The sequence below is a fragment of the Mesoplodon densirostris genome, chromosome 16 (assembly GCF_025265405.1).
Source record: "Mesoplodon densirostris isolate mMesDen1 chromosome 16, mMesDen1 primary haplotype, whole genome shotgun sequence".
NCBI lineage: Eukaryota > Metazoa > Chordata > Mammalia > Artiodactyla > Ziphiidae > Mesoplodon > Mesoplodon densirostris.
In genome coordinates, this window is record NC_082676.1 from 21,997,426 (window position 1) to 22,024,617 (window position 27,192).

General features: G+C 41.1%; 2 protein-coding genes across 10 annotated transcripts in view; one reads left to right on the forward strand and one right to left on the reverse strand.

The window, feature by feature from the left end:
* The window catches only part of RPRD1B (regulation of nuclear pre-mRNA domain containing 1B), a 54,722-nt gene extending 32,772 nt beyond the window's left edge, over positions 1–21,950 (reverse strand). Inside the window, exons 1-3 of one of the 2 annotated variants that reach the window (XM_060078922.1) lie at positions 21,384–21,950; positions 15,240–15,369; positions 7,858–7,991 (exon numbers count right to left, since the gene is read on the reverse strand). In XM_060078922.1, the coding sequence (XP_059934905.1) occupies positions 7,858–7,991; positions 15,240–15,369; positions 21,384–21,534 (415 nt within the window). In that variant the 5' untranslated portion in view covers positions 21,535–21,950. The remainder of the gene's footprint in view (positions 1–7,857; positions 7,992–15,239; positions 15,370–21,383) is intronic. The other variant, XM_060078923.1, reaches the window with a different exon arrangement.
* Positions 21,951–22,029: 79 nt separating this feature from the next.
* Positions 22,030–27,192, forward strand: part of TTI1 (TELO2 interacting protein 1) — a 43,364-nt gene continuing 38,201 nt past the window's right edge. For 3 of the 8 annotated variants that reach the window (XM_060078638.1, XM_060078642.1, XM_060078645.1), the window contains exon 1: positions 22,039–22,224. The gene's annotated coding sequence lies outside the window, so the exon portion shown is untranslated. Of the gene's footprint in view, positions 22,225–22,254; positions 22,341–27,192 lie in introns of those variants that run through there. The other 5 variants (XM_060078639.1, XM_060078640.1, XM_060078646.1 and 2 more) reach the window with 4 other exon arrangements.

A 27,192-nucleotide genomic window follows, 5' to 3' on the forward strand; every position in this document is an offset into this window, starting at 1 on the left:
GGCATATTTACTCTGTGTAATTGCATAAACAACAAACCCTCGCTGCTAACTTTAGTCCACAAATCACTACATAAATAATAGAAATGCATCATGATTAGTGACTGCATCACTTCTCCCAAGGTCAGTAATTGGTTACTGCACCTCCGTTATTCAGTTCACACACAGACAACAAAGTGTTTAGTTGTGCTGTTAGTCTCCTAGTGACAAAATCCACGTGACATTTTATAAAAATAAATAATCAAAACAGGGAACTGACTGACAAAGATGAAAGAGCAGCAAAGAAACTAAGACGAAAGTTAACGCTGGAAATGAAGTTCGCATGGAAAACAAATGGAGCTGTGGAAGAAACAGCTGGCTGTGGGGATGCGGGCACTGCCATGCTCTTCTAGAGAAGATGGATTCGCAGCCAGAGGAACTTAGTGAAGGCCAACTCATCAACAGAAATGAAGAATGTGGCTGTGATGAAAAGGATGACAATGTCCCAGAGGAAGTGATGCTGACAAAAACTTCACTTTAAAGGAACTCTGAGATACTTCACAGCACTGAAAGCACAAAGGATAAAATGTTGGAAGCTGATCCAAATTTAGGAAGGAGTATGACAAAGATGGAAAAGATGCAACAAGCTTTGTTCAAACCGCTCGTGAAGTTTGTTACAGAGAAATAAACACTTTAACTCACAATGTTTCTAATTTATGTTACAGCATGCTAACTAAGTCTTAATTTTACTATTTTTTTTGTTTTCCTATACAATTGTAATCAACAGTGAGTTTTTAATTCTTTGATAAAAAATTTTAAGTCACAGAATAATTGTAATTTTTCCCATTGATTATTAAGATCACTCTGTACGGTTTCAGCTTGAATGGTCATTTTTACAGTCCTGCTCTCCTATGCAAAGCAAGGACGGCTGTTATTTTTCAAACAGAAAATCTATGAGGATATAATCTGCATATGAAATATCTAACAGTACTCTGCACACAGTGCCTGCCTAATTAATGTGTAGTGTGCGGTATGACCTGTGTAAACATTTAGCCATTACAGCAACAAAGTGGCCATGTTTGATGAGTAGCCACTAGAGAATGTAAGCATAAGAGCAAAAAAAAAAATTTACAGTATTGTTCTGTTCACTTCCAAACACCTAGAAGAATGCTCAATAATCAATAAATAACTGTTAAACACTAAAGAAGGTAGGAAAAAAAATATAAAACTTGAATCCTTCAGTTTTCCAACTCTCATACAGAAATTATTATACATAAAAACCACACATCACTGAACATCTCAGGACACTCAGAATCACTGAATTTTGGCACTGGAAGGCCTCAGGCAGACCTATGTATTTGCTTTCCCCACTGCTCCCCACCTCATTTTTCATGAGAACGTCAAGGCCCACCGGCTGTGGTGTGTCCAAAGCCAGAGACCTTATTAGTCTAAATCTGGGTCCTACAGCGAAAGTCTTCTGTCTCCTAATCTGGAGTTCTTTTTACCACTTCCTGCTGGCACTCACTTCTAGCAATGCAAAACCGAAATCAAACCGATGACAATTTGAGGGCCATTTCTGTCCTCCGCCATCCTGATGGAAGAGGGTGTAACAGGAGGTAACTGTTATCATCCTACTTTCCAGCTCTCTTGTACCTCCACTAGAGGACCTACTGGAAATAAATTATTCATCATTACCCCCACAGGGCTCCTCCTTTCCTGAGCTACCTATTACCATTATGAACACTGCCACTGGCCCCATCTTCCAGGTACAATGCCTTGGAGGACAGTGGAATCTTTCCCAAAGTCCCAACTTCTAGCAGATTCCACAATTGTGAGGAATTCTTCCTTACATCCTCTTTCTGCTCCTTCCCAAAGCCTCTTATAAGCCACCTGTCCTTACGCATGCCTTGTCCAGACCGCTGTCCCAGCTGGGCTCTCTGCCTCTTCTAGTCACTCTTGCAACTTAGACTACACCATCTTCCTAGAGCTGGGCTCTCACCCCATCATGCCTCTACTCAAAACCCTGAAAAGGCTACCTAAGTTCAAAGTCTCCTTGGTGATGGTAACGGCAGAACCACCTTGAGCACTCCCTTCCGACTGTCATCCTCTCCCTCCAGCCCCCACAGCATCGGGGCCTCTCTTTGAAAGCGCTGGGCCCTTGCCACTTTGCGTGGCAACTGGCAGGCACAGGCCTTACCTCTCCGATCGCAACAGCAAGTGTCTTATTCCTTTACATCGCTATAATACCCAGGAAAGTGTCAATACACCTGAGTCTGAAACTTCTTGAAGGCAGAGGAAGCATAGCGACTGCAAAGCCCTAGTGCTGTGCCAGAAATAACTATCCCTGCTTCCCTTTACACAAACCAGACTCTCCCCTGATCATGTGTATAGAATTAGCAGCGAGAAGACCCAGAATTCTCAATCGAGTTGGACAACCATTAAAATGACCCGGGAAATCTGCCAGTCCTCTTCCTGTGTCTGAACTTCAGATCAGGCACCTTCCGCTATCAATTCGGCTCTGACCACAGGTGTTACACTCACTCCTTTTTTCACTTCCTCAACCACTCTGTTTATAGGCAGGGCAAACACCACAGGGGCCGAAATCCTTCTGTCCTTGTTGCACACCTTCTGTTCTATCCTTCAACACATCCCTGTGTCTTCACGGGGCCTGTACTAGCTAACCTTCAAGGAATCTGGTTACCTAAGGGTTTATGGTATGCCTCTTAGAGACCTGTGATAGAATTTCAGACACTATGGCAGACTGTGAAACTAATTTTAAGGCAAAAAGTTAGCCTGAAGGATCCCAAATCACATTACAAAATGCAGTCATCTACCAGTAAAGCTGGATCTTCTAAATAATCCACTTGAAATTTCTAGGATTGAAAAAAGAAAAAAAGAAACCCCCCCAACAGATTTTATATTACTTTTTTTTATAACATCTTTATTGGAGTATAATTGCTTTACATGGTGTTAGTTTCTGCTTTATAACAAAGTGAATCAGTTATACATATACATATATCCCCATATCTCTTCCCTCTTGCGTCTCCCTCCCACCCTCCCTATCCCACCCCTCTAGGTGGACACAAAACACTGAGCTGATCTCCCTGTGCTATGCGGCTGTTTCCCACTAGCTAGCTATTTTACATTTGGTAGTGTATATATGTCCATGCCACTCTCTCACTTCGTCCCAGCTTACCCTCCCCCTTCCCTGTGTCCTCAAGTCCATTCTCTGTGTCTGTGTCTTTATTCCTGTCTTGCCCCTAGGTTCTTCAGAACCATTTTTTATTTAAGATTCCATATATATGTGTTAGCGTATGGTATTTGCTTTTCTCCTGACTTATTTCACTCTGTATAAGTCTCTAGGTCCATCCACCTCACTACAAATAACTCAGTTTCGGGCCTCCCTGGTGGCGCAGTGGTTGAGAGTCCGCCTGCCAATGCAGGGGACACGGGTTCGAGCCCTGGTCTGGGAAGATCCCACATGCCGCAGAGCAACTAGGCCCGTGAGCCACAATTACTGAGCCTGTGCGTCTGGAGCCTGTGCTCCACAACAAGAGAGGCCAAGATAGTGAGAGGCCCGCACACCGTGATGAAGAGTGGCCCCCGCTTGCCGCAACTAGAGAACGCCTTCGCACAGAAACGAAGATACAACACAGTCAAAAATAAATTAAGAAAAACAAGAGAATCTTTAAAAAACAAAAACAAAACAACTCAGTTTCGTTTCTTTTTATGGCTGAGTAATATTCCGTTGTATATATGTGCCACATCTTCTTTATCCATTCATCTGTTGGTGGACACTTAGGTGCTTGCATGTCCTGGCTATTGGCAACAGAGCTGCAAGGAACATTGTGGTACATGACTCTTTTTGAATTATGGTTTTCTCAGGGTATATGCACAGTAGTGGGATTGCTGGATCGTATGGTAGTTCTATTTTTAGTTTTTTAAGGAATCTCCATACTGTTCTCCATAGTGGCTGTCAATTTACATTCCCACCAACAGTGCAAGAGGGTTCCCTTTTCTCCACACCCTCTCCAGCATTTATTGTTTGTAGATTTTCTGATGATGGCCATTCTGACTGGTGTGAGGTGATACCTCATTGTAGTTTTGATCTGCATTTCTCTAATGATTAGTGATGTTGAGCATCTTTTCATGTGTTTGTTGGCAATCTGTATATCTTTGGAGAAATGTCTGTTTAGGTCTTCTGCCCATTTTTGGATTGGGTTGTTTGTTGTTTGTTTTTTTGATATTGAGCTGCATGAGCTGCTTGTAAATTTTGGAGATTAATCCTTTATCAGTTGCTTCATTTGTAAATATTTTCTCCCGTTCTGAGGGTTGTCTTTTCGTCTTGTTTATGCTTTCCTTTGCTGTGCAAAAGCTTTGAAGTTTCATTAGGTCCCATTTGTTTACTTTTGTTTTTATTTCCATTTCTATATTACTTTTATAATGAAAAAAGAATCAGGAAATACTGTTTCCAACAGCTCCCTCATCCTCTGTCCCCTCCCTGCAAACTAAGGGAGTTTTTTTTAAAAAGCACATGTACCTTTACTTGTAGAGAGAAAAGATGTGCAACAAAGGGCTGACACTTGAGGCACAGTTCTGGAAGCACTCTACCTGCATCATCTCACTGAACTGAACGGCCAGGTCCACACCTGAACCTGGGAAGCTGGGCCTATAGCTTGTGCTCTTAACCACCATGCTCTCCAGCCTTGCACAAAATCTGGGGGACTGAACATACTAACGTGACTCCTCCTACTTTTGCCATTGGTTTGTATTTAGAAACTCAGAATATTAGATATGAAAACTGGGAGGGGGTACCAAATAGAAGTCATATGATCACATTAGTAACATCTTACCTTCATTATCTCAAGTAATCCTCACTCAACCCTATGAAGTATTATTACTAGCCATAATAATAGCCATACTGTACAGCGAGAACCTGAGGCTCAGAGAGGTCAAGTGCCATGCCCAAGGTCACAGAGCTTGGAAGTGACAGAGCTGGGATTCATACTCTGGAAGTCTGATTTCAAACCCTTGCTCTGAATAGCTAAACTAACTATACTAAGGTCCAGGAAACTTGTGTGACCTACTCATGAGTTCATACCCTCATTCAAGTCTACTGAATCCATGTGCTTTCAAGGAAAAATTATGGTGTGAAGAACACAGGCTTTTAAGTTATATAGATCTGGGTTTGAATTCTCTACTTATCAATTATATCTACTTGGACAAAATTACTGTACCCTTGTGAGGCTTAATATCTTCATCTGAAATAAGAAAATAATACCTAGTACATAGAGTAGTTGTAAGGATCTAAAATATATTAACATGAAAAGCAGCCAGCAGAGGGGCTGGTGCTGAATAGGTGCTCAATAAATGCTATTTCCTTTGTATCTACCTTTCCTTTCTAAAGCCTACAACTATAGGATACCGTGTGATTTATATGGGACTGAAGTAAATAATAAGTTCCACTCAGTCAAGCAACAGCATGAGTATTCCCAAGAATACAGAGACAACTTTAGAATCACTGGGTCTTATACCTGGGATTGAAAAAAGAAAGAAAAAACCCCCACAGATTTTAAATTACAGGTACACAAACTCAAGAAAACTCCAGTTCTAAAACAAAATTCCTAAGCTCACACATTCTCCAACATTAGAAATTAGAAATGTCAGCTCCACAGGAAAATTTTTATTCCAAAAGTAAACTCTGTAAAGTTGTCTGAAGACAAAGAATTAGCCTTGAATTAAGGTTGAAATATAAAAGGACTATTTAAATTTGGAAATAAGCTTCTGGAAAACTCATCAATATTTTGAAAGGATTGTGTAAAATATTCTGATAACTCAGGTCCAAAGAAGACAGTGAGAAGACAGAGTGAGTTAGTTGAGACAAACACATTGGAACCTTTTTTTTTTTTTTTTCTGTACGCGGGCCTCTCACTGCTGTGGCCTCTCCCGTTGCGGAGCACAGGCTCCGGACACACAGGCTCCGCGGCCATGGCTCGCGGGCCCAGCCGCTCCGCGGCATGTGGGATCTTCCGGGATCGGGGCACGAACCCGTGTCCCCTGCATCGGCAGGCGGACGCTCAACCACTGCGCCACCAGGGAAGCCCAAGAACCTTTTGATATGTGTTTTCATCTTTACAAACTAGAGAAAGAGAAATTATCTTTAGATCAGCATTATCCTCTACATTAGAGGAATACTGCCTCTATTGCTGTTAATGTCTAGACACTCAAAAAAAAAAAAAAAAAAAAAAGGAAACCCAATGGAGCTATTTTCAAATCTAGCACTGCCACAAATTCCCATTTGTCTGACTGCTCCCTGAGTGCAAAACTATTTCTCACTCCTCTCTTGCTCTTTCCTATACTGTCTAGCATAGCTGTTTACTCAAAGCATATGTTTGGCAAATGCTTGTTTAATTGAAACTCAACACTTAGCTTCAAACATCATCTTTCAGAGCTCTCCTACTTGCCCAAAGCTTCAAACATCATCTCTCAGAGCTCTCCTACTTGCCCAAAGGTGTTTTTAAAAAAATCAGCACTGTTTACCAATGGACTTCAAGTCAGAGGAGAGAAAAGAATGTTGGATAATTCCCCAACACTGTGTAGAATACTTCCAAAGGACACAACACAAACACTGCCAGAATCCAATCCAATCCCAAAATTGTTTTCTATCAATTCCAAGTAAGACAACAATGACCTGCAGACTGAAAGCACGTATGTCATTCTTAGAAAGCCTCTAACCTCTAGTTTCACAGGAAAGTTACTCCACCTTAAAACGCATATAAACTCAGACCTGGAAGAGATCGTGAAAGGTACACAATAAAAAGAGTTGCTGAATGAATGATATTATCACATATACTAATTGTGGTTAAGTTCTATTGCAGAGACATGTACAAAGTCCCAGAGGAAGATGGAGGGAATTGGTTACATGGGCCCAGACAAGCTAGCAAAGATGTCAGAATGTGAGTAGCATTCTTAAGGAATAAGTTCACCACACAAAAGGGGCAGAAGGACATTGTAGGCAGAGGTAACAGCAGATGCAAAGGAAGGGGTGCCAACAGAGCATCCAGAGGGGAAATCGCTAGGTATGGCCAAAGAATATGGTATATGTGAGAAGATGGGAGAAGAATCTGGAACAGTAGAGTAGTTCACATTATTAAGGGTCCTCAATACTATGTTAGTATTTGGACTTGACCTTCCAGGCAATGAGCATGTGTACAGTCAGATCAGATCTGTAGCTTAGAAACATGTCACGTTTAGAATTAAGCCACAACTAACTGGAAGCCAAAGAAACAAATAACGTTTGATTTTACTCCTCTTTAAAAGAAAAAATAACATAGCTTTTAAGAAGGACTTGGTAAAATTCACACACAAACAGGAACACACTATCTCAGAATATTCTGGGTTCAATAAGGACCAAAACCAATTTTAGACAGCAGCTGACAACCATCAAAAGTATGTCCCCAAACCACGTCAATATGCAATGAAAATAAGTTCCAAAAGGGCTGAAGGACTTATCCAAGATCCTGTAACAGTTAGTGGCGAGGCTCGGACAAAATCTTAGCCCAGGGTACTTCCTAGTTCGCCGTAACTCTGAACAATTTTGTTGTTCCTTTCCCTTGTGCAAGGAAAGTCTCTGAAATGCATAAGCGTGCCAAGGAGAATACAGATCAAAAGGTAGGATATGAGATGATGAATAGCATGAATACTAGAACCAGGCTTACACACTGCAAGCACTACATAAATTCTCACCATCGTTTATGATCATCTCTCTCTGAAGAATCATATAATCGCTGGTGGTTCACAGCAACCCCCACTGCAGCTTTTCATATGTGATTCGAAAGTAGGCAAAGACCAAGAGCTGTAAACATGTGGTGATGTTTCTACCTTTGGGGGGAGGGCTCTTGGAGTCCTCCATAGACAGCTTCAGCTGCTGTATGAACTCGCCGCCATACACACTTCTTTCTTGCCAGATGTTCAGCAATCTTTCTAAAGGTTTTTTACAGCCTTCATCTGCCTCTCTGCCCAGAAAAGATGAAAAGATATATATAAGCTTAAGATTTTTTGCTTTTAATTAGGACAGATTTACTTTAAAAAAAAAAAAAAAAAAAACCAACAACTGACTAAATAATTTACATATTTAAAAACAGAAGGAAGAGTAAGGTACATACTGTACTTAACGGATATTCAAAACTTGACCAGAAACTACATTCTTCCTGTGGTGTGTAGAGAAGAGAGAGGGATTATGTTACAGAATTAATCTGTGTCTTTTATCCTCTTTGAAAGATGGGGCAAATAGGGCAAAAAGCCAAAGGCTGATTTTTACTGACAGAGAATTATCAAAAATCAATCATATCAATTGTGACAGATTGCTTTTTACAAGGCATTAACTGAAATCTAGTGCCAGATATACTGCTAGAAATTAAAGCAGGCCAAAATTTTTAAGGACAGGAAAAAAATGATTAAAACCAAATGTTTAAAGTGGGGAAGAAATTCATAATAACTCATCAATGCTAACACACCAACACCTCTAATACGTATAAATACAATCGTAAATACATATATGTCAAGACGGATCTCAACTTTAAACTCACTACTTCATAATTATTTTAATTCCAGGCTAGGTCTGTATTCCAGATTCACACAAAGGTGTCTAGCAAATCATCTTAGAACACACCGAGCATAATACAGTCCTTTGTAATTTATATCTGAATGAAAGAAGCTAGTTTTTTTCCTGATATATTACTCTCTTAAAACATATCACTCTCTTATTTTTCAATGAGATGACCATAACTCGCACTCAGGGTGAAGCAGTTGTTTACCATAAAGTGTCAGAGGGCAAGTGGAAGCATGGGGGGAGACTTTCTGAAAGGAAAACAAATTCCCTCACCATGTACTGTGTTACTATGAATTGTTCTGTTCTGTGAGGCTGTCTAGATGTCAATGACCTTACACTGAGGAACTATAAACAAGAAGGGTTACCCTGACATCTTAGTATCTAAGTCAGTATCTTTAATAGGAACCTCAAGAAGAAACCATATAAAATTCAACTCAGATGGGAATTTCACCCACCCCCAGCCCTAACAGCACTTTTCTAAAACTTACGTTAACACTCAAGATGAGCTGAGTTTTCAGCCTAATCTGGTCAGATTGTATTACTTATGAATTATTAGCAGCAAATTTCACTAAATTGGGGGTTAAAGTACTAACTAAATCAGGATACATACAAATTAATTATTCTATTGGTAAAGCTTTTTTTTTAAAGTCAGAGGTCAGGGTGAGGGGGAAAATTTCCACTGATATTTATAAAACTTAAAGATATGACCTTGATATTTATAAGAAAAACATCTCTACTCCATCTTCAAAATACACCTAGAAACAAATTACTTCTCACCTCTTTCTCTGCTCTCAGCCTGACCCAAGCCACTATCATCTCTTGTCTGATTCCTGCAACAGCCCCATTACTAGTCTCCCTGCTTCCACCCTGTCCTCCAACCATCTATTCTCAAGTTTTAAAAGTCCAATCCTAACTGTTGTGTTAAGGTAGATCATGTTGCTCCTTTGCTCAAAACTTCCAATGGTTCTTCCTGGTCTCCCTCAGAATAAAAGTGAAAGTCCTAATGGAGCCTACAAAGCCCTTCTCAGCCCAGCCCATTATTTCTCTGACCTCACCTATCCTCACTCTCCCCTCCCTCCTCAACAGCTCCCTGGCCCTCCTGCCATAAAGTGTAGGACCTTTGCACTTAGCTTGGAACCAAGGCTCCGGCCAGGCAAGGCTCCTTTGCTCTCCTCCTTCAGGTGCGTATATTCACACAGCACCTTTTCAGTGAATCCTCTCCTCATCTCCCTACTTAAAATTACACTCCCTACTCCTACTTAATTTTTCTCCACACAATTTATCTTCTGATGTGCTATATATTCAGTTTCCCTGTTGTTTATACTCTCCATCTGAATGTGATTTCCACAAGGGCAGGGATTTGTCTTTTTCCCCCACTGCTATATGCCCTAGAACAAGCACAATAAATATTTAATTGCAATGTTTTTTTTTTGAAAAATGTTAGAAAGGTTTCAGTAGGCCATACAATTAGTTAACTTTCAACGACCATTTTACCACATCAAGGTCATTCATGTCAGACATCAATTAAGCATTCATCTGCGCATTAAGGTTTCTGAAATACTGTGCTTGGAATACAAAGGACAAGGCCTAAGTCCTGACCTCTAGGTTCTTGACCCAGCAGCCCCTCACCTCTCCACACCCTACCTGAGGCTTCATGTTCTGGCAACACTCAATGGTAAGTATTTTCTACTCAGCACTTGCTGACACTGGTACGTGTGCCTATGCTCATGCTTTCTCCTCTCGCTTGAATGGAATCCCCAAAACAGAACAAGGTGAAGAGCAAAAGGTTCTGAGTAATTCCGGGGGCTGAAGTACTATATTGGGGGGGGGTGGAAACAGCAGAAGAATCTGGAGGGATACAGTGGAATTAGATTATAGAGGACCCTAAATGCCATACTAAACATGTGGCCTTTATCCTGAAGGCAATGGGAAGTCCATAATGTGATCAAATGCAGGCTTTAGAAAAATAAAGTCATTATAACTACGGTAACAAAATCACAACTAATCAGAACTTAACTGGTTGGTACTTTTAACATAAAATCTGTTCTCTGCAAATTCTCTTAAAAGAGAAACCAATCATGGAAACAAATTCTTATCAAGGATTTAGTTAAAAGGGTTGGGAGGGGCACAACACCCATCCAACCATCATCCTCCATTCCTGGGGCTATTTGGGGCTTAAGACTGATAGTGGGCTTCCCTGGTGGCGCAGTGGTTGAGAGTCCGCCTGCCGATGCAGGGGACACGGGTTCGTGCCCCGGTCCGGGAAGATCCCACATGCCGCGGAGCGGCTGGGCCCGTAAGCCATGGCCGCTGAGCCTGCGCGTCCGGAGCCTGTGCTCCAAAACGGGAGAGGCCACAACAGTGAGACGCCCTCATACAGCAAAAAAAAAAAAAAAAAAAGACTGATAGTGAGTACAGCTGCACAGTACACTACTGTATAGTGGATACTGATGCTCAAACCTGTTGTAACCACAAGATTTTCAAAAGGCTTTCACCACTAAAGGCTACAGCCAAAAGGGAGCTCTACTTTAATTAGTGAACATAATTAACCACGACAGGTTAATTCTTTGAGCACTACAGTCAATCAAATTTTTGCCGGCTAAGGTCTAAAGATATAGACACAACAGTCAAGAAGTCTTTTTACTGATGCGGTTTTGCCCTAAGTAGCTCCAATGAAGTGGAAGTCACTTTAGCACCTGAAATTGGATACAACCAAAGCAAAAAAGTCATTTTATGACACAAGGAGCTATCTTTTCAAGTTGTACTAACTCCATTCTAACTTGAGAAATCATTAAGTGAAAAAACACAAAAAATCTTTGCCACTTATCAATGAATAAACTGAAAGATGATAAATAAGTACATATGTAACTTACTTTGCAGAACACAACTTAGTATCTTAATTCTAAATATTTATAAATTCAACCACTGAAAATTTGATCTAAAAAGTGAAAAGTATGTGTTATACACACATAGGACTACTGCTTGAAGTGTCAGCTGGATACCAGAGGGCTTGCCAAGCCAGCGTGGGGGCCTTTTCTTCCTCTGCAGCTCTAATGGCACTGCCTTGGTACACCCACTATAATTTGTGTACTTGTCTCTTATCCCATGCACAGTAGGCCTATGGCAGGCCTACCCAGGGCATAAATTCTTTCTAAGTATCCTCAGCACTTCCAACAGCACCTCATGTAAAGGTAGAGCAGAAACAGTCCTTTGCAATTGTGTAGAAAAGAGTTAACATAGCAGGCCTGAGACTGCTGCCCTTAACAGGCCTGCTCATGAGGTTGGCCCTTGACTGGCATCTCGGAACCTGGATTTCAGAAGTGTTCCCATCATTTCCTAACTGATAAGGGTGGTTTACTGTGCTTAAACTGTTTATACAAACAGTATGGTTTATGCTGAACACCTGCTTTCCTTCTGGGAGCCTAGAATTTTGGCAGAGTGCCTGCGACCAACCCTAACAAAATCCCTAGGTACTACATCTCTAATGGGCTTCTCAGGTAGAACACTTCACATGTGTTGCCACAGTTCAAAGGGGGAAGAATTAAGTATGTCTTGTGTGACTCCACTATGAAAGGACTCTTGGAAGCTTACGCCTCGTCTCCTCTGGACTTCATCCCTTGCACCTTTTCCCTTTGCTAATTTTGCTTTATATCCTTTCACTGTAATAAATCATAGCCAGGAACACAACTATACACAAGTCCTGTGAGTCCTCCTAGCAAGTCACCAGACCTGGAAGTGGTCTTGGGGACCCATGACTGTTATAACAGGAAATAAATATGTATATGGTGATAATTCCAAATTTATGTCTCCAGAAATCAATTTCCTACTGAGCTTCAAGACTGTTTCATCCATCCGCCTATATGGCACCACCCTTTGGAATATAATATCTATTAGCCATCTCAAACTTAACATGGCCAAAACAGAACTCTTGATTTCCTCTACCATATCTTTACCTCAATCTCCACCTCGGTAAACAGCATCATCAGCCATCCACATACTCATGCCAAAAACCTAGAAATAATCTTTGATTTCTCTTTTCCCTCACTACCAAGCTCCCACTAATCCTATCAGTTTTACATGGGGGAGGGGGGTGCGGGCGGGGGCACAAATCTACCCGTGAAGTAAACAAAGCAAACATTCAACAAGTGGAAGCTATTATCTCCTCAATGCTCCTGAGTCCTAGCCAATGTCATCTCTAGCCTACACTAGAGCAACACCCTGGACCTCATGTTCCTGCCTCTCCCTTATTATCACATATTATCACTCTCTGAAAGTATCTTATTCATTTTGTCCTTGCCTGCCTTGTTCACCGCTTGCCCCCCTAGTGTCTGCATCAGTACTTTGCACAAAGAAGGCACTTAAATACATCTTGAAGGAAAGATTAAGTGAACTATCTCCAAACTAAGAAGAAAACAAGAAGGCATTTGTATGGAAAATAAGTTTAAACTCTGGTTACTTAAACTGCTATTCAAATTAAATCTACCCTATGAGCTTGGTAGCTTTCTCTGACTTGAGAGGTTTGTTGTTTCCTTCCTAGGGGGTAGGGGGTTTGAGGGAGGAGATAGGTAATTATCATTAAAAGATTCCTAATCTATTTTAGTCAATATTAATGGGTCCACTATCTTTGTTCATCAATTGGCCACAGAAAAACTGTACAGAGAGCACTTTCTACTGTTGATAAGGTGCATCAGGACTGAAGTGGTGTGGCTGGACTTTCTATTCTAATTATGGGGGTGGGGGTGGGGGTGGGGAGGGAGCTTAGAGACATGGGGACCTTAAAAGAACCAGAAGAATGCAAAAATGAAAGGTAATAGAGCTATCTTTTTTTATTTAAAAGGATCAGGTCTATTTTCCCCATAATGCCACAGAATTTGCCAAGACATTTTTACAGTGCCTCCTAGATAGGTTTTAAGACGATAACCAAGTAGAAAAATTTTTAATCCTGGTATTGCTCATCCCTCCTCTCCCACCGCTTTTCTACTTACACTTTTCTGATTTGGGAACTACGTATGATTGCTGTTAAATTTTTAAGGAAAAATGTTATGTTTACTATCCCTATAGGGAATTACTTTAGTCAATTTCTTATACCCTAAATTTATTAACTTATTCAACAACTACTTACTGAATCCCTACTCTGTGCCAGGGCAGACCACAATGTTGCTCAGCTCCTGGGACACCATTCACATCAAGACTATCTAAATGGTGTTCCCGAAGGTACAAAACCCAGTAGTTCTGTGCCAGATACTCTATTAGGTGTCTGGAATACAGGAAAGAACAAAAAAGAAACAGTCTTTCTCTTCACATAGTTTATAATATAGTATATGCCCATGAATGGGCAAAGACTGTGGATTGAGCATTGTTGTTTTACTTTAGCCTCACAACTCTAATGAGACAGGTGGTGACATTCCCTTTTAACTAACCTGGAAACGTGGGCTCAGAAAGCTACATAACACATCCAAGGCCACTCAGTGCTGGAGGCAGAGCTACAGCCAACGTCTAGGAAACTGAACTGAATCTCCTCAAAACAGGAAAATGCCTGTCTCCAATTTCAGAGGGCTACTCTAGTAGTCTGTTCTAAGCTTATTCTGTTATGACGACTCAATATTTTTTCAAGTTCCCAAACATTCTGCTTTTTCAGTATCCACGTTCAAAACAAAAAAAAAGCCAGTTGACTAACAAAAATCTTTTATCTATCTCTACAAAGCTAGATGTCATTTCTTAAAAATCTTTTGGAGTTCTCATTTCACTCCTTCAAACTTTCCAAATCTTTCACGGAATGCCAGACTTACTTTCACACTTCAGGTCTTTCACTTACACTCTAGACCTTAGAACAATTTTCGTTTAACCCACTAGTCTCTTTCTCACCCTTCCCAGTTTCCTTTGGCAAAGATGTTTTGTTTGATTTGCTTACTTATTAATATTCTAGTGAAAAATAGTTTTTCTTTGCTCCTCCTAGGCAACTAACTTATATCTACAAAAAACAGTTCGTTTTTAAATAAATAAAAGTGATTTGTAAAACTGTTAATTAAATGTATAGTTTCCGTGATATCAGCTATAAGTATGCTCTACCCACCCCCGTCCTCTGTCACAGAACACAATAGTGGCAGACACTTAATATGACAGAGCCAGAGCAAATATCTTACTTTCCACACTAATAATTACTATCTTTGCAGGTACAGTAATGACTACTATTTTTAGTAAGTTAGACATGTAGACATCCAGAAGTAAGTAAAAACAAAGGCACAGCAGCTAATTTCTTGCTATTAAGGTTTTGTTACTGCAAAGTTCCCTTGTACTATTTAGCTTTGTTTTTTGACCATAAGCTAATGAGACAACTCAGCCAAACCAAGGAAAGTACCATATTCAAGAAGTGAATTCAATAGTGAATACATCTAGGAGAAAAGATGTGCTTCAAGTGCTAGACTGAGTCCCTTCAATGCATCAAAATATTTACTTGTCTGAGATAGTTCTCAAGGGTTCAGGCAAAATATAAAACCACAATTTGCCCTCTGCAACTCCCTATAAAGTACCTCTTTTTAAAAAGTATGAAGTTGTCAAGTTACAAAGGCTATCACACACAAAAAAAGAAAGAACAAAAAGGAAAAGGTAATGCATTCAAAAACAAAACAGAACAAAAAACCAGAAAACATACCTGGCAACGTGAGAAAAAGCATCCACAAGGACAGATTCAAATTCTCTAGTGAATTCAGGTCCTTTCCTTTTACTGTTTTGAATGACATCATTGGCTAAGTACAGAAAAGTAAGCTTTCTATTTGATTTGGCTGGAAAAAAAGAAAAGAAGATAATTTAGCTTACACCAAGGAAATTCTCAATCCACAATTCTTCTGCCCTAAGCTACTCCTAAAGAACACTAAGACAAGCATTATCACTTGAGGTCAAGACTGCTATGTTTGAAAAAACAATTTAAGGGACTCCTGGAGGTGTCTAGTAAAACAGGATTGAGAATACAATTTAAAAAAAAAAAAAACAAGAATACGCCATCTTAACTGATTGTGGTGATAGTTGCATAACTGCAAACATACTAAAAACCATTGAATTGTATATTCTAAAAGAGTGGCTTGTGTGAAATGTGAATTATAGTTCAATAAAATTGTTTTTCAAAAAAAAAAAAGAATACGCCATCTTAATTTCTGTGTTATTTTAGTCAGGGTAATTAATTAGCAGTAAAAATTAAGATAATCCAAAGAAAATTCCTAAAGGATAAGCTGTCAATACATCTCCAGAAGACATGTTAAAACCAAGGTTTTCATTTATTATACTGCAAAAACGAGCATTTCTTACTCACTGTTAATTATCAAATACCACAGAATGAAAGACTGAGTTACGTTTCAGTTTTAAAAGATACTTGTAATTTATGCTCCTAGACCAAGAATTTCTCTTTGAACATCCCAATAACCATAATCAGTCAATGATATCAACTCTACAATCCAGAGGAATCTCTAGATGCACCAATGGATATTTATCTCAAAATACAAATATACATTATTGTTACGTGATCACTGAAAATTTACACAGGTCTGAAATCTGGATATGCAAAATTATGGCTCCCACAAAAAATATAATTCTTCTCTCTTATACCTACTAAATGTAGTATTTCCTATTACTCTATATGGTAGCATGCATTAAACCATAAAAACCTCACACAATATGTCTGAGTTACAGTTGCTTGGGGGAACATTACTGAATTTCCTGGCTTCTGTGCACATAACTCTTCAACCGTAAAGTTACATCACTACCATTTTTGGTCCCAGTTTTCTTTTAAAAGAAATAAATAATAACACAATCAGATAGTTCAAAACATTAAGTTTTCTCCAATGCCAAAGTGCCCAAAAGACTCAAGCAAGCCCTATGTCAACCTTTACACCTGAATTACTAGTCCTTACTCCACTGCTCTCAGAAACCATTTGTTTCTTTTTTTTTTTTTTTTTTTCTTTTTGCGGTATGCGGGCCTCTCACTGTTGTGGCCTCTCCCGTTGCGGAGCACAGGCTCCGGACGCGCAGGCTCAGCGGCCATGGCTCATGGGCCCAGCCGCTCCGCGGCATATGGGATCCTCCCAGACAGGGGCACGAACCCGTATCCCCTGCATCGGCAGGCGGACTCTCAACCACTGCGCCACCAGGGAGGCCCCATTTGTTTCTTTTGAAATGCACACAGCATGTATAAATTCTGACACAGCAGGCTCAAGATCTGACATTTTAAAATGTAGCTACAGGAGAATAACTCAAGTTAAAAACAAGATTTTTAAAGCATGTTATAGTTGAAACTGATGACTTAAAGTGCTCATAAAATTAAATATGGATATCCTGAAATGTACTAACCTTCTGATAATAACCTAGTTTAGATGGCCAACTGATGAGAATATTGAAAACCTGGAACTGTCTTTAACTGTTCTAATTATTATTCAAAAACAGAACAAAAGTGTGAATAGTTTCAATATCCCACTGTTGCTACAAAGGTATGATTACAGCAAAAAGCTTTTTCTTTTTCTTTTTTAAAGCAAACCTTGTTCTAGGATGTTGCAGCAAGTTAAACTACCAAGTTTATAACGCCATGAAAGTTAGATTTAAAAGTAAAACAGGGCTTCCCTGGTGACGCAGTGGTTAAGAATCCGCCTGCCAATGCAGGGGACACGGGTTGGAAGCCTGGTCCAGGAAGATCCCACATGCCGCAGAGCAACTAAGCCCGTGCACCAGGACTACTGAGCATGCGCTCTAGAGCCCGCGAGCCACAACTACTGAGCCTGCGAGCCACAACTACTGAAGCCCATGCACCTAGAGCCTGTGCTCCGCAACAAGGGAAGCCACCACAGTAAGAAGCACGTGCACCGCAATGGAGAGTAGTCCCCACTCACCACAACTAGAGAAAAGCCCGCACGCAGCAACAAAGACCTAACGCAGCCAAAGATAAATAAATAAGCAAATATGTAAGTAAGTAAGAAAGTAAGTAAAACAGAACTTCTAGAGAGCAAATTGGACTAATATACTTCATGTTAAAAAACCCAGAATCCAGGGCTTCCCTGGTGGCGCAGTGGTTGAGAGTCCGCCCGCCGATGCAGGGCACACAGGTTCGTGCCCCAGTCCGGCAGGATCCCGCATGCCGCGGACCAGCTGGGCCCGTGAGCCATGGCTGCTGGGCCTGCGCGTCCGGAGCCCGTGCTCCGCAGCGGAGAGGCTACAACAGTGAGAGGCCTGCATACCACAAAAAACAAAACAAGACAAAAAACCCAGAATCCATATTGTAAAATGGCAATTTGGCCATTCAAGACCTGATACATTTTGCAGTATTACAAATATGATAGCTAAGATAGCCAGGGTTTTCACTATCTACAATGCCAATTAATTCTCATCACCCTCAAACTTAGCAATGGGAATTTAGGATAAAACTTTATCCCTCCACATCCAGCATCCTGAATAATCAACTTGAGCACCATGTGTGTAAAGGTAATATAACAAAGCCCTAAAGGGAATTCCCTGGAGGTCCAGTGGTTAGGACTCCTTGCTCTCACTTCCGAGGGGCCGAGGTTCGATCCCTGGTCAGGGAACTAAGATCCCACAAGTCGGGCAGTGCGGCCAAAACAAACAAACAACAACAAAAACCCACAAAGCTCTAGAGCACTTGAACACACACGGTCATAATACACACGACACACACACCCTCTACTCCAGCCCTGGGTGATAACTCACTTGTTCAAATGTCTTTCCAATATGTCAGTATGGATTCTTTCACTCCCCACTGAGGCCCATTCCAAATTGGTTGAAATAGTTATTGAGCAAAGTTTAAATAACTGGCTGACCAAAATTTTTCACTTGTTTGGCTGGTTTTGACATCTAGAGAAAGTAATTAAAAAAAAAAAGGCCTATTTACCTGCACTACTAAAGGTAGTAGTAGTACAAATGTAAGGTACAAAAGCACTACTAAAAAATGTTCATCTTAGGGTATTTTACACCAAACTGCTCCAAAAAGAAAGAGAGAAGTTCTACCTAGAACAGAGCCCAAAGGGATAAATTAAGAATTATTCCTAGGGAATGGAAAGAAAATAACACATCATGAAGAGAAGTAGTACTTAAGCAGGAAAAAGAAAACTTTTAAAGTCTCATAAATATTTGGAGCCAAAACAGAGATGGTTTGTGAATGTCTTAAGGAAATGACTTGACTATAGATAGAAATGTCCATTTTTAAAGATTCAGGGTGGGCTAGAAACTAAAGGGCTAGTCAATTCTAACATTAGGGCACACAATATTTTTCCACTTCAGTGCGGGGGCATTTTCAATTCATGAAGGAAGGCTAGGTATTAGGAAACTGTACACTGATGCTTGGAAGAGCATCCTCTAGTTCTGCACTGTCCAGTATGATAGCCACTAGCCACATGTGGCTACTGAACACTTAATTTGTAGCTAACAAAACTCAGGAACTGAATTTTCAATTGTATTTATTTGAAAGTTTACTTCCCTAGTCACACACTTCAAGTGCTCATGGCAAGAGGCTACCTTGTTGCACAGCAGATATAAAACATTTCTGTCATCACAGAAAGCTCTATTAGACAGTGCCGCTTGATCCTTTACTCAGCCATGAAAATGATGTCAAGAGACCACAATTTAAACTAAACTAAACTAATCCTAAACTATTTTTTAACTGTGTTAACAGGCACCATGCTAAACGTGGTGTACATTACTGACAACTGGAAGAGCTAGTTTCTCCCTCAAAACATAATCCAGTGAAAGAGACATAACTAGTAAGAATGAAATAAATGCAGATTAATTCTAATAAATAAAAGCACTAGGGGTTTGGCTGGAGTAAGATGATCACCTTCACTTATTAAGTGCACTGATGCACTAGGTACCTGAAAACAAGTTTCGGCGTCTTGGAGCTCTGGACTAATGTCCCAGCTGTACACTCATTAACAAAGCACTTCATCTCTTCATATCTGTATCTTCTCATCTATAAAATGGGGATAATAATGCTGACCTACTTACAACTTAAGGTTTCATCATATGAGATTAGGGTTAAAGGAGCTTCATAAACGAAAGTACTCTTTATTTTCTGTATCTCAAATAGGGTGAGGTGGGGAATCAAGATGGCTTCACAAAAGTGACATCTGAGGTGGATTCTGACGTGCCTCTGAGATCCTACCAGATAGGATCCTGTAGAAAGCAATTCGAATTTTTCCGCCACATCTCAGATGACAGAAATAATATCTGAATGGCACAGTGGGGTACATGAATGGCGCTCTGGGAGGCCCAGGCTCTATCCCCCAACTACCCTGAGGGCTGAGGGGACCCCCATCTCAGTACAGCACATGATATTTGGGGGGTGGGGGATCTCTGCCAGAGGACTAGAACTGGGTCTTCTGAAAGAATCCTGGATTTTGGTGTCTGACAGTCTGATGTAGTCTGAGCCTCACTGGTTCTAAGGCCTTGAAAATACCACTTAGCCACTTCAGTTTCCTCATCTGTAAAACAGAGTGACATCCTGACCTCACAGATAGCAGAGAACACATGAAGAGTTACTTCCTATGCTATAAAGGGCCTACCACATACAGGCTGTCCAAAACAGCGCTAAGCTTCATTTGCTCAGCTTTCTGCTATGAAGCTCACTGGGGTATCAGATAGCTGTGTAGGTGCCCATTCTTTCCCCAGCAGACTGTAAGCAATCTGAGGCAAAGAACATGCCCCACACTGAGTCATCAGTATTCCACCTCACCATTATTTATCCAATGCCTACACTCTGCCTGACACCATGCTAGATGTTCACGTGGATTATCCTGTTTACTCTTCACCCCAAGTTGTTTGAGCCTCCGTTTTTTTCTCATCTGCTGAGTTCCTACTTCACAGAACTCTGAGACTGTAAAAAATGACAATGTATGTAATATCAGTACTGTACTTGGCACAGAACAAAGGCACAGTAAATATCAGTTATCATTATCTCTATTTTACAGATCAGGAAACTGAAGGAAAGAGAGGGGAAGCGGCGGGGGCTCAGTAAATGGCAAAGTCAGGCTCCAGAGGCACTTGGCCTCTGGAGCCAACATGCTATCAAGCTCCCAACCCAGTGCCTGGCACGCAACAGGCTGAGCTCAATCAATGGCTGCCAGATGCTGAGCAGGGTCTAGAACCAAGGAGAGCTGCATGAGAAGAGGAACCTGAGAGGCAAGGTCTAGGTGGTGTGGCCCCTTGACTTCTCTGCAATGGCAGTGACTGCACCCACTTCCCAGGGCAGTGCTGAGGACTAAGTGCGAGGCCATACATAAGGTCCTAGCACAGTGACTGGCACAGAATAAAGGCTCTGGAAGTGGCAGTTACCCTTGTCCTCTTTTGACAGATGAGAAAACAGGCTTAGAGAGAAAAAACTTGCCCGGTATCACTCAGCTAGTAAGTGGCTGAGCCAGGGCTCGATCTAGGTAATCTTACTCCGAATGCCCAGCAACCGCCTGGCACACAACAGGCTAAGGCCTGTACCCTCCACCAGGCGCTCAACGCTGCCGAGAGAATAATGGTCACAAGTGTCAGGAGAAGCCGGAGAGGAAAGCGGCTGGGTTAACTGGGAGTCCTGAGCCCCGGTCGGTGAAACCTCAGACAAGTACCTTAAACCTTCCCAGGCCTCGGTTTCCTTCTCCGAGAAATGGGGATAACACTGTCTCCAACCTCAGAAGCGCAATCAATCAGAGGCCCAGGCCTGGAAAGCCAGGCTCAGCTAAGAAGCTAGAGGGGCCTCGGGAGGGGGTGCGGGAGAGGGCTACCCGGGAGGAGGACCCATGGGGGTAGAGGGAGTGTTTACCTTTGCGGAGCTCGCGGTGCCACACCGAGACGATGGGTCCCGCGTGCTTGCGGTGGTGGATGAGCCACAGGGAGAGGGTCTGCACGCTCTGCTGAGAGTTGCTCAGCTCTGAGAGCTTCTTCTCCAGCGCCGACTCGGAGAAGGAGGACATGGTGGCGGCGGCGAGGCCCGGCAGGGATCGGCCTGGGCCGCCCAGTGCGGCGGGGAGAGCGACGGCACGACGCCGGGACCTCACCTGGCGGCCTGCGGGACTCTTTATGACTGACAGACGGCCGGGGCAGCCAGGAGGGGGAGGGGATGGGTCTCCGCAGTAACAGCCGCCCGCGCCGCCGCCACAAGATGGCCACCGACCTCTCACCCCGCCGCGAGAGCAGGGTCAAAGGGCAAGAGCCGGAGAAGCGGGGCACCGAGGGGAGTCAGAGTGTAGAAAAACACCCCTCCGGTGGCGAAGACCTCTTTGAATCTCGCTCGGAGCACTCCGAAAGCGACAGGCAGGGAAAAGGGCGCACTTCGGCGGCCTCCGGAAGGCGCTTTGACCGCTCGCGCCCGCACGCCGGCGCAGTGAGTGTCACCGGAACCCTTTCTCCCGCTCCCGCAGAACCTTTCTGGCGCGGTGCGGCGCGCGCGTTACGCGTCACTTCCGGCGCGGCGGAGGAGGTGCGAGAGTGAGGGAAAGGCTGGAAGACGAGGTAAGGGAGAGTGGCGCGAACGAGAGGGAGACAGCAACCGCGAGCCCTTAGAGGGGGATCCGGAGGGGATGCTGAGGCTGAGAGACCATGACCTGGGATTGGAACGGGACCTTTCTCCGTCACCTGGCAGGCCCCAGCAGCACTCTTCCTCCGTACGTGTCCTGCTCTCTGGCCGCCCCCCACAAAAAGCTTTTTTTGGTTCTGCCAAGCCACCCACGTGCACTTTTCACGCCTCCACGCCTTGGCTCTTGCTGTTCTTTTTCCAAAGGTGACGCCCCCCTTCTCACGCGGTGGGCTCCCACTAGGCCTCCGGGACCACCTTTAGTGGCCAGTTCCGATGTTTAGTCTGTGACAGGACCGCCGTCAAACACACCCTTGTGCTCCCGGCTCTTAGTTGGTTGTTGTATTCAGGGAATTACAGGCTACCTTCTGGGGGTTCATTTGACTATTGCTCAAATTTAAGTAATACATGTTAACTTTGTGGGGGAGTAGGGTAAGGAAGTCAGTGGGTTCGTTGACCTTTAAGAAACACTATTTGAGACTTTATCCTTTAACTATTTTTAAAAAGTTTTAAATTCCAATATCACATCAGCAGAGAAATTTGTTCTTGTAACTGCTGTGGGGTGGTGGTAGGGAGTTAGGTTATTGTAGACGTAGTAGAATTTTTAAATGTCCTGATCATAGTGGGACTGACCAGTTGTGGGCAGATTCCAGTTAGGAGGCACTGTACTAGTTGATGCCTGCTTTTGCTCATACTGCGCTGTTCTTTGCTTAGGTGCTTTTACTCCTCCTTCAGAATGGAGTCATCATAATCATAGCCAACATAACGAGCTGCTGCTATGGGCTAGACACTGTGTTTTCACATAGTGACTCATTTAATAAACAAAGCTATGCAATAGGTATTATGTTATTCCCATTTGGCAAATGGGGCTGAGGGAGCTTGGGTGACCTACCCAAGATCACATAACTAAGGTTAGAGGGAAGGGACTCTACTTTATCTATCTTTTTTACCCCAGCACCTTATTCGTAGCTGACTGAGTGAATTAATATAAAATAGGTGAATAGCTTAAAATCACAGTCAATATCTAGTCACAATTATAACCTAGGGCCTTTGAGTCCAAATCTAGGCCATCTTTCTGTATTAAGTAACAGTGTCATATACTGAGCACTTTTATACCAAGTCACTATGTATTAAGCAAATTACGAATATTCTTTTATTTAATCCTTACAACAGTCCTGTGGGGTATGGGTTATTATCACTATTTGACAGATGAGAAAACATTAAATATGGTTGAGTAATCAGTGTCACTTGGACACAAGAAATGACAGAACCATGAATCAAATCAAGGTTATCTTATCCCAAATTCTTCACTCCTGAGCCAGTGGTTTTTATTTATTCATTCAGCCAATAATTTTTGAGAACCTATGTCTGAAGCACTATTCTAGGCAAACAGACAGAATCCATGTCCTGGGAAGCTTACCTTCTGCAGGGGAAGATAAACGTGTGTAAAATGAGCCCGAAAGTTATAAATGCCTCGAATAAAAATAAAGGAGGGTAAGAGGTATGAGGACTGCCCGTATGGGCAGATAGGCGTGTATTATATATACTGGTCAGAGAAGGCCTCACTGATATGGTGACATTTGATCACAGCCTTCAAACAAATGAGAGAACTAGCCCTATGCTATGTGGTGAATGTTCCAGGCAGAGGGAAAACCAAGTGCAGAGTCCTGAGGTCAGACCATTGTTGGCATTTTCAAGGACCAGCAAGGAGGAGAGCTCAAGTGATGTGAACCAGAAGGCTAGAAATGAGCTTAGAGAAGTTGCCAGGGACCATATCATGTGGGGGACTATAGGCAATAGTAAGGACTTTGGATATTACTCAGAATGAAACAAGAGTCCATTGGACCATTTTGAGCAAAAGAGGAGCATGTGGCTATTAAGTAGAAAATAGACAGTAAGGGTGCAAGGGTAGGAGCAGGAGGACGAGTTCAGCTGCTGTTGTGATAACCCAGGTGAAAGGAAGACTCAGACCAGGGTGGAGGTAGTGAGAAAGGGTCAGATTCTGGGGATATTTTAGAGGAAGAGATCACAGGATTTACTGACAGCATAGGTATGAGGTATAAAAGAAGCAAGAGCTTATATGGCCCTAAGGTTTTAGCCTAAGCACCCATAAGAATGGAGTTTGCATGTATGTACTGAATTGTGGGAAGAGCTGGTTTGGGTGGTAAGAGCAGGAGTTTAGATTTGTATGTGTCTAATTGGAAATGCCTGTCCAAGTAGAGGTATCTCATAGGCAATTGGGTTTATGGGTCTGGAGTTCAAGGGAGAGATCTCGGGTAGAGATATAAATGTGGGAGTCATAAGGAGGAATAGATATAGAAAGAAAAGGGGCCCAGTGACTAAGTCCTAGGACACTTCAACATTTAGAGGTCAGAAAGATGAGGATGATATAATCATGTGACTTATCTTCTTTAGCCTGTTAATATTAATAACAGTGACTGATTTTCAAATATTGAGCCAGCCTTACATGCCTGGAATTTAGTCCTACTTTGTCATGGTGTGTAATTGTTTTTACATACTGCTAAATTATATTTCCTCATATTTTGTTTGGGATTTTGGCATCTATATTCATGAGGGAAATTGGTCTGCAGTTTAAAAAATTTTTTATATTATCTTTATTGAGTTTTGGTATCAGGGTAATACTAGCTTCATAAAATGGATTGGAAAGTGTTTCTTCTTCCATTTCTAGAAGATTGTGTAGAACTGGTGTTAATTTTCCTTAAGTGCTTGGTAGAAGCCTGCAGTGAAACCATCTGAGCCTGAAGATTTCTTGTTTCTTTTTTCTTTGATTTTGGGAGTTTTTAAACAATAAATTCAGTTTCCTTATAAGGCTGTTCAGTAATCTATTTCAGATTGTATGAACTGTGGTAGTTTGTGTTTTTTGAGAAATTTGCCATTTCATCTGTCAAATTTATGTGTATAAAATTATTTGTGGTATTCCTGTATTATCCTTTGATACCTGCAGTCTGTAGTACTGGTATTGGTAATTCCTCTCTCTCTCCCTCCTTCCCTCCCTCCCTCCTTCCCTCTCTCCTTCTCTCCCTCCCTCCCTCCCTCCTTCCCTCTCTCCCTCTCTCTCTCCCTCTCCCTCCCCCTACCCCCATCAGTCAGAAGTCAATTTTATTGATCTCTCTAAAGAACCATTTCTTTGGTTCATTGATTTTCTCTATTGTTTTTTGTTTTAAACTTCAATTCCTGCTCTGATTTTTATTATTTCTTCCTTCTGCTTGCTTTGGATTTATTTTGATTTATTTTATTTTATTTTATTTGTCTTTTTCTAGGTTCTTGCTGTGGGAGTTTAGATTATTGATATTCATTTAAGAGCTCTTCTCTTTTCTAATATATACATTTAGTACTATAAATTTCCCTTTCAGCATGGCTGTACTTATGTCTTACAAATTTTGATATGTTGAACTTTTATTTTCACTCATTTCTATGTATTTTGTAAAAATTTCCCATGACATTTCCTCCTTGATCCATGAATTATTTAGAAATGTGTTGCTTAATTTCCAGGTGTGTGAAGATTTTCCTGTTCTCTCTCTATTAGTAATTTCTAGTTTGATTCCATCGTGGTTGGGGAACACACTGTATGATTTTAGTTCTTTTAAATTTGTTGAGGTTTATTTTGTGGTCCAGGATATGGTCTATCTTGGTGTGTGTTCTGTGGACACTTGAAAAGAATGTATATCCTACTGTCATAATATTCTGTAAATGTCAATTATGTAAATGTTGGTTGGTGCAGTTGAGCTCTTGTGTTATAATTGCTATTGTTCTATCAGTTGTTGAGAGAGGAATGTTGAAGTCACCACCTATACTTGTGACCACCTGTACTATTCCTTTCAGTTTTATCCATTTTTGCTTCACACATTTTGCATCTCTGTTTTGTGCATACACACTTAAGATTACTATGTCTTCTTCATAGATTTACCCTTTAATCATCATATAATGTCCTTTATTGTCTCTGGTAATTTTTTTTGCTCTGAAGTCTACTTTATCTGATATTAATATAGCTAGTCTTGCTTTCCTTTGATTAATGTTTACATGATAATATCTTTTTCCATCTTTTTACTTTCACCCTGACTATATCATTATGTTTGAAGTGAGTTTCTTGTAAACAGCATGTAGTTAAGTCATATTTTTTAACCAACTCTGACAGTCATTTTTTATTGGTGTATTTAGACATTTTACATTTAATATAATTATTGATATGTTAGAGGTTAAGTCTGAAATTTAATTCTTTTGTTTTCTGTTTGTTCTGTTTTTTTTGTTTCTCCATTTTCTGTTTTTCTCCAGACTTCCTTTACTTGAACATTTTTTAGAATTCCATTCAATTTATCTATAGTGTTTCTGAGTATATCTCTTTGTATAACCATTTTAGTGGTTCTTCTAGGTATCATATTATGTGTATGTAACTTATTTTTGACAGGTCTGGTGAAGTATATGTACCTTACTTCCTTTATGTCTCTTTACCCTTTCCTGTTTATATTTATCTGAAATATTACCTCTAGATACATTTAGAACTACATCAGTCAGTGTTACATTTTTTGCTTTAACTATCAAACACAATTTAGAAAATTTAAAAGAATAAGAAAAACCTATTGTATTTGTACATATTTTTATTTACCATGTTCTTTCTTCCTCTTTGATGTTCCAAGATTCTTTTTTTTTTTTTTTTTTTTAACATTTCCTTTCTGTTTAGAGAATTTCCTTTAGCCATTCTTGTAGAGTAGGCCTGCTGGTGACAAATTCTCTTAGTTTTCCTTCATCTGGGGATATCTTTCCAGTTCATTCCTCTTTTTTTTTTTTTTTCCTGATGGACATTTTTGCTGGGTATAGGATTCTGTATTGACAGTTCTTTTTTTTTTTTTTTTTTTTTTTTCAGCACCTGAAAATTATTGTGTTGCTTCCTTCTGGCCTGCATGGCTTCTGAGGAAAAATCCAGTGTCATTCAGATAGTTTTTCCCGTATAGGCAAGGTATCATTTTTCTCTGGCTGCTTTCAAGATTTTTTGTCATTTGTTTTCATAAATTTTAATTTTAATTATAATTGGTGCACATTT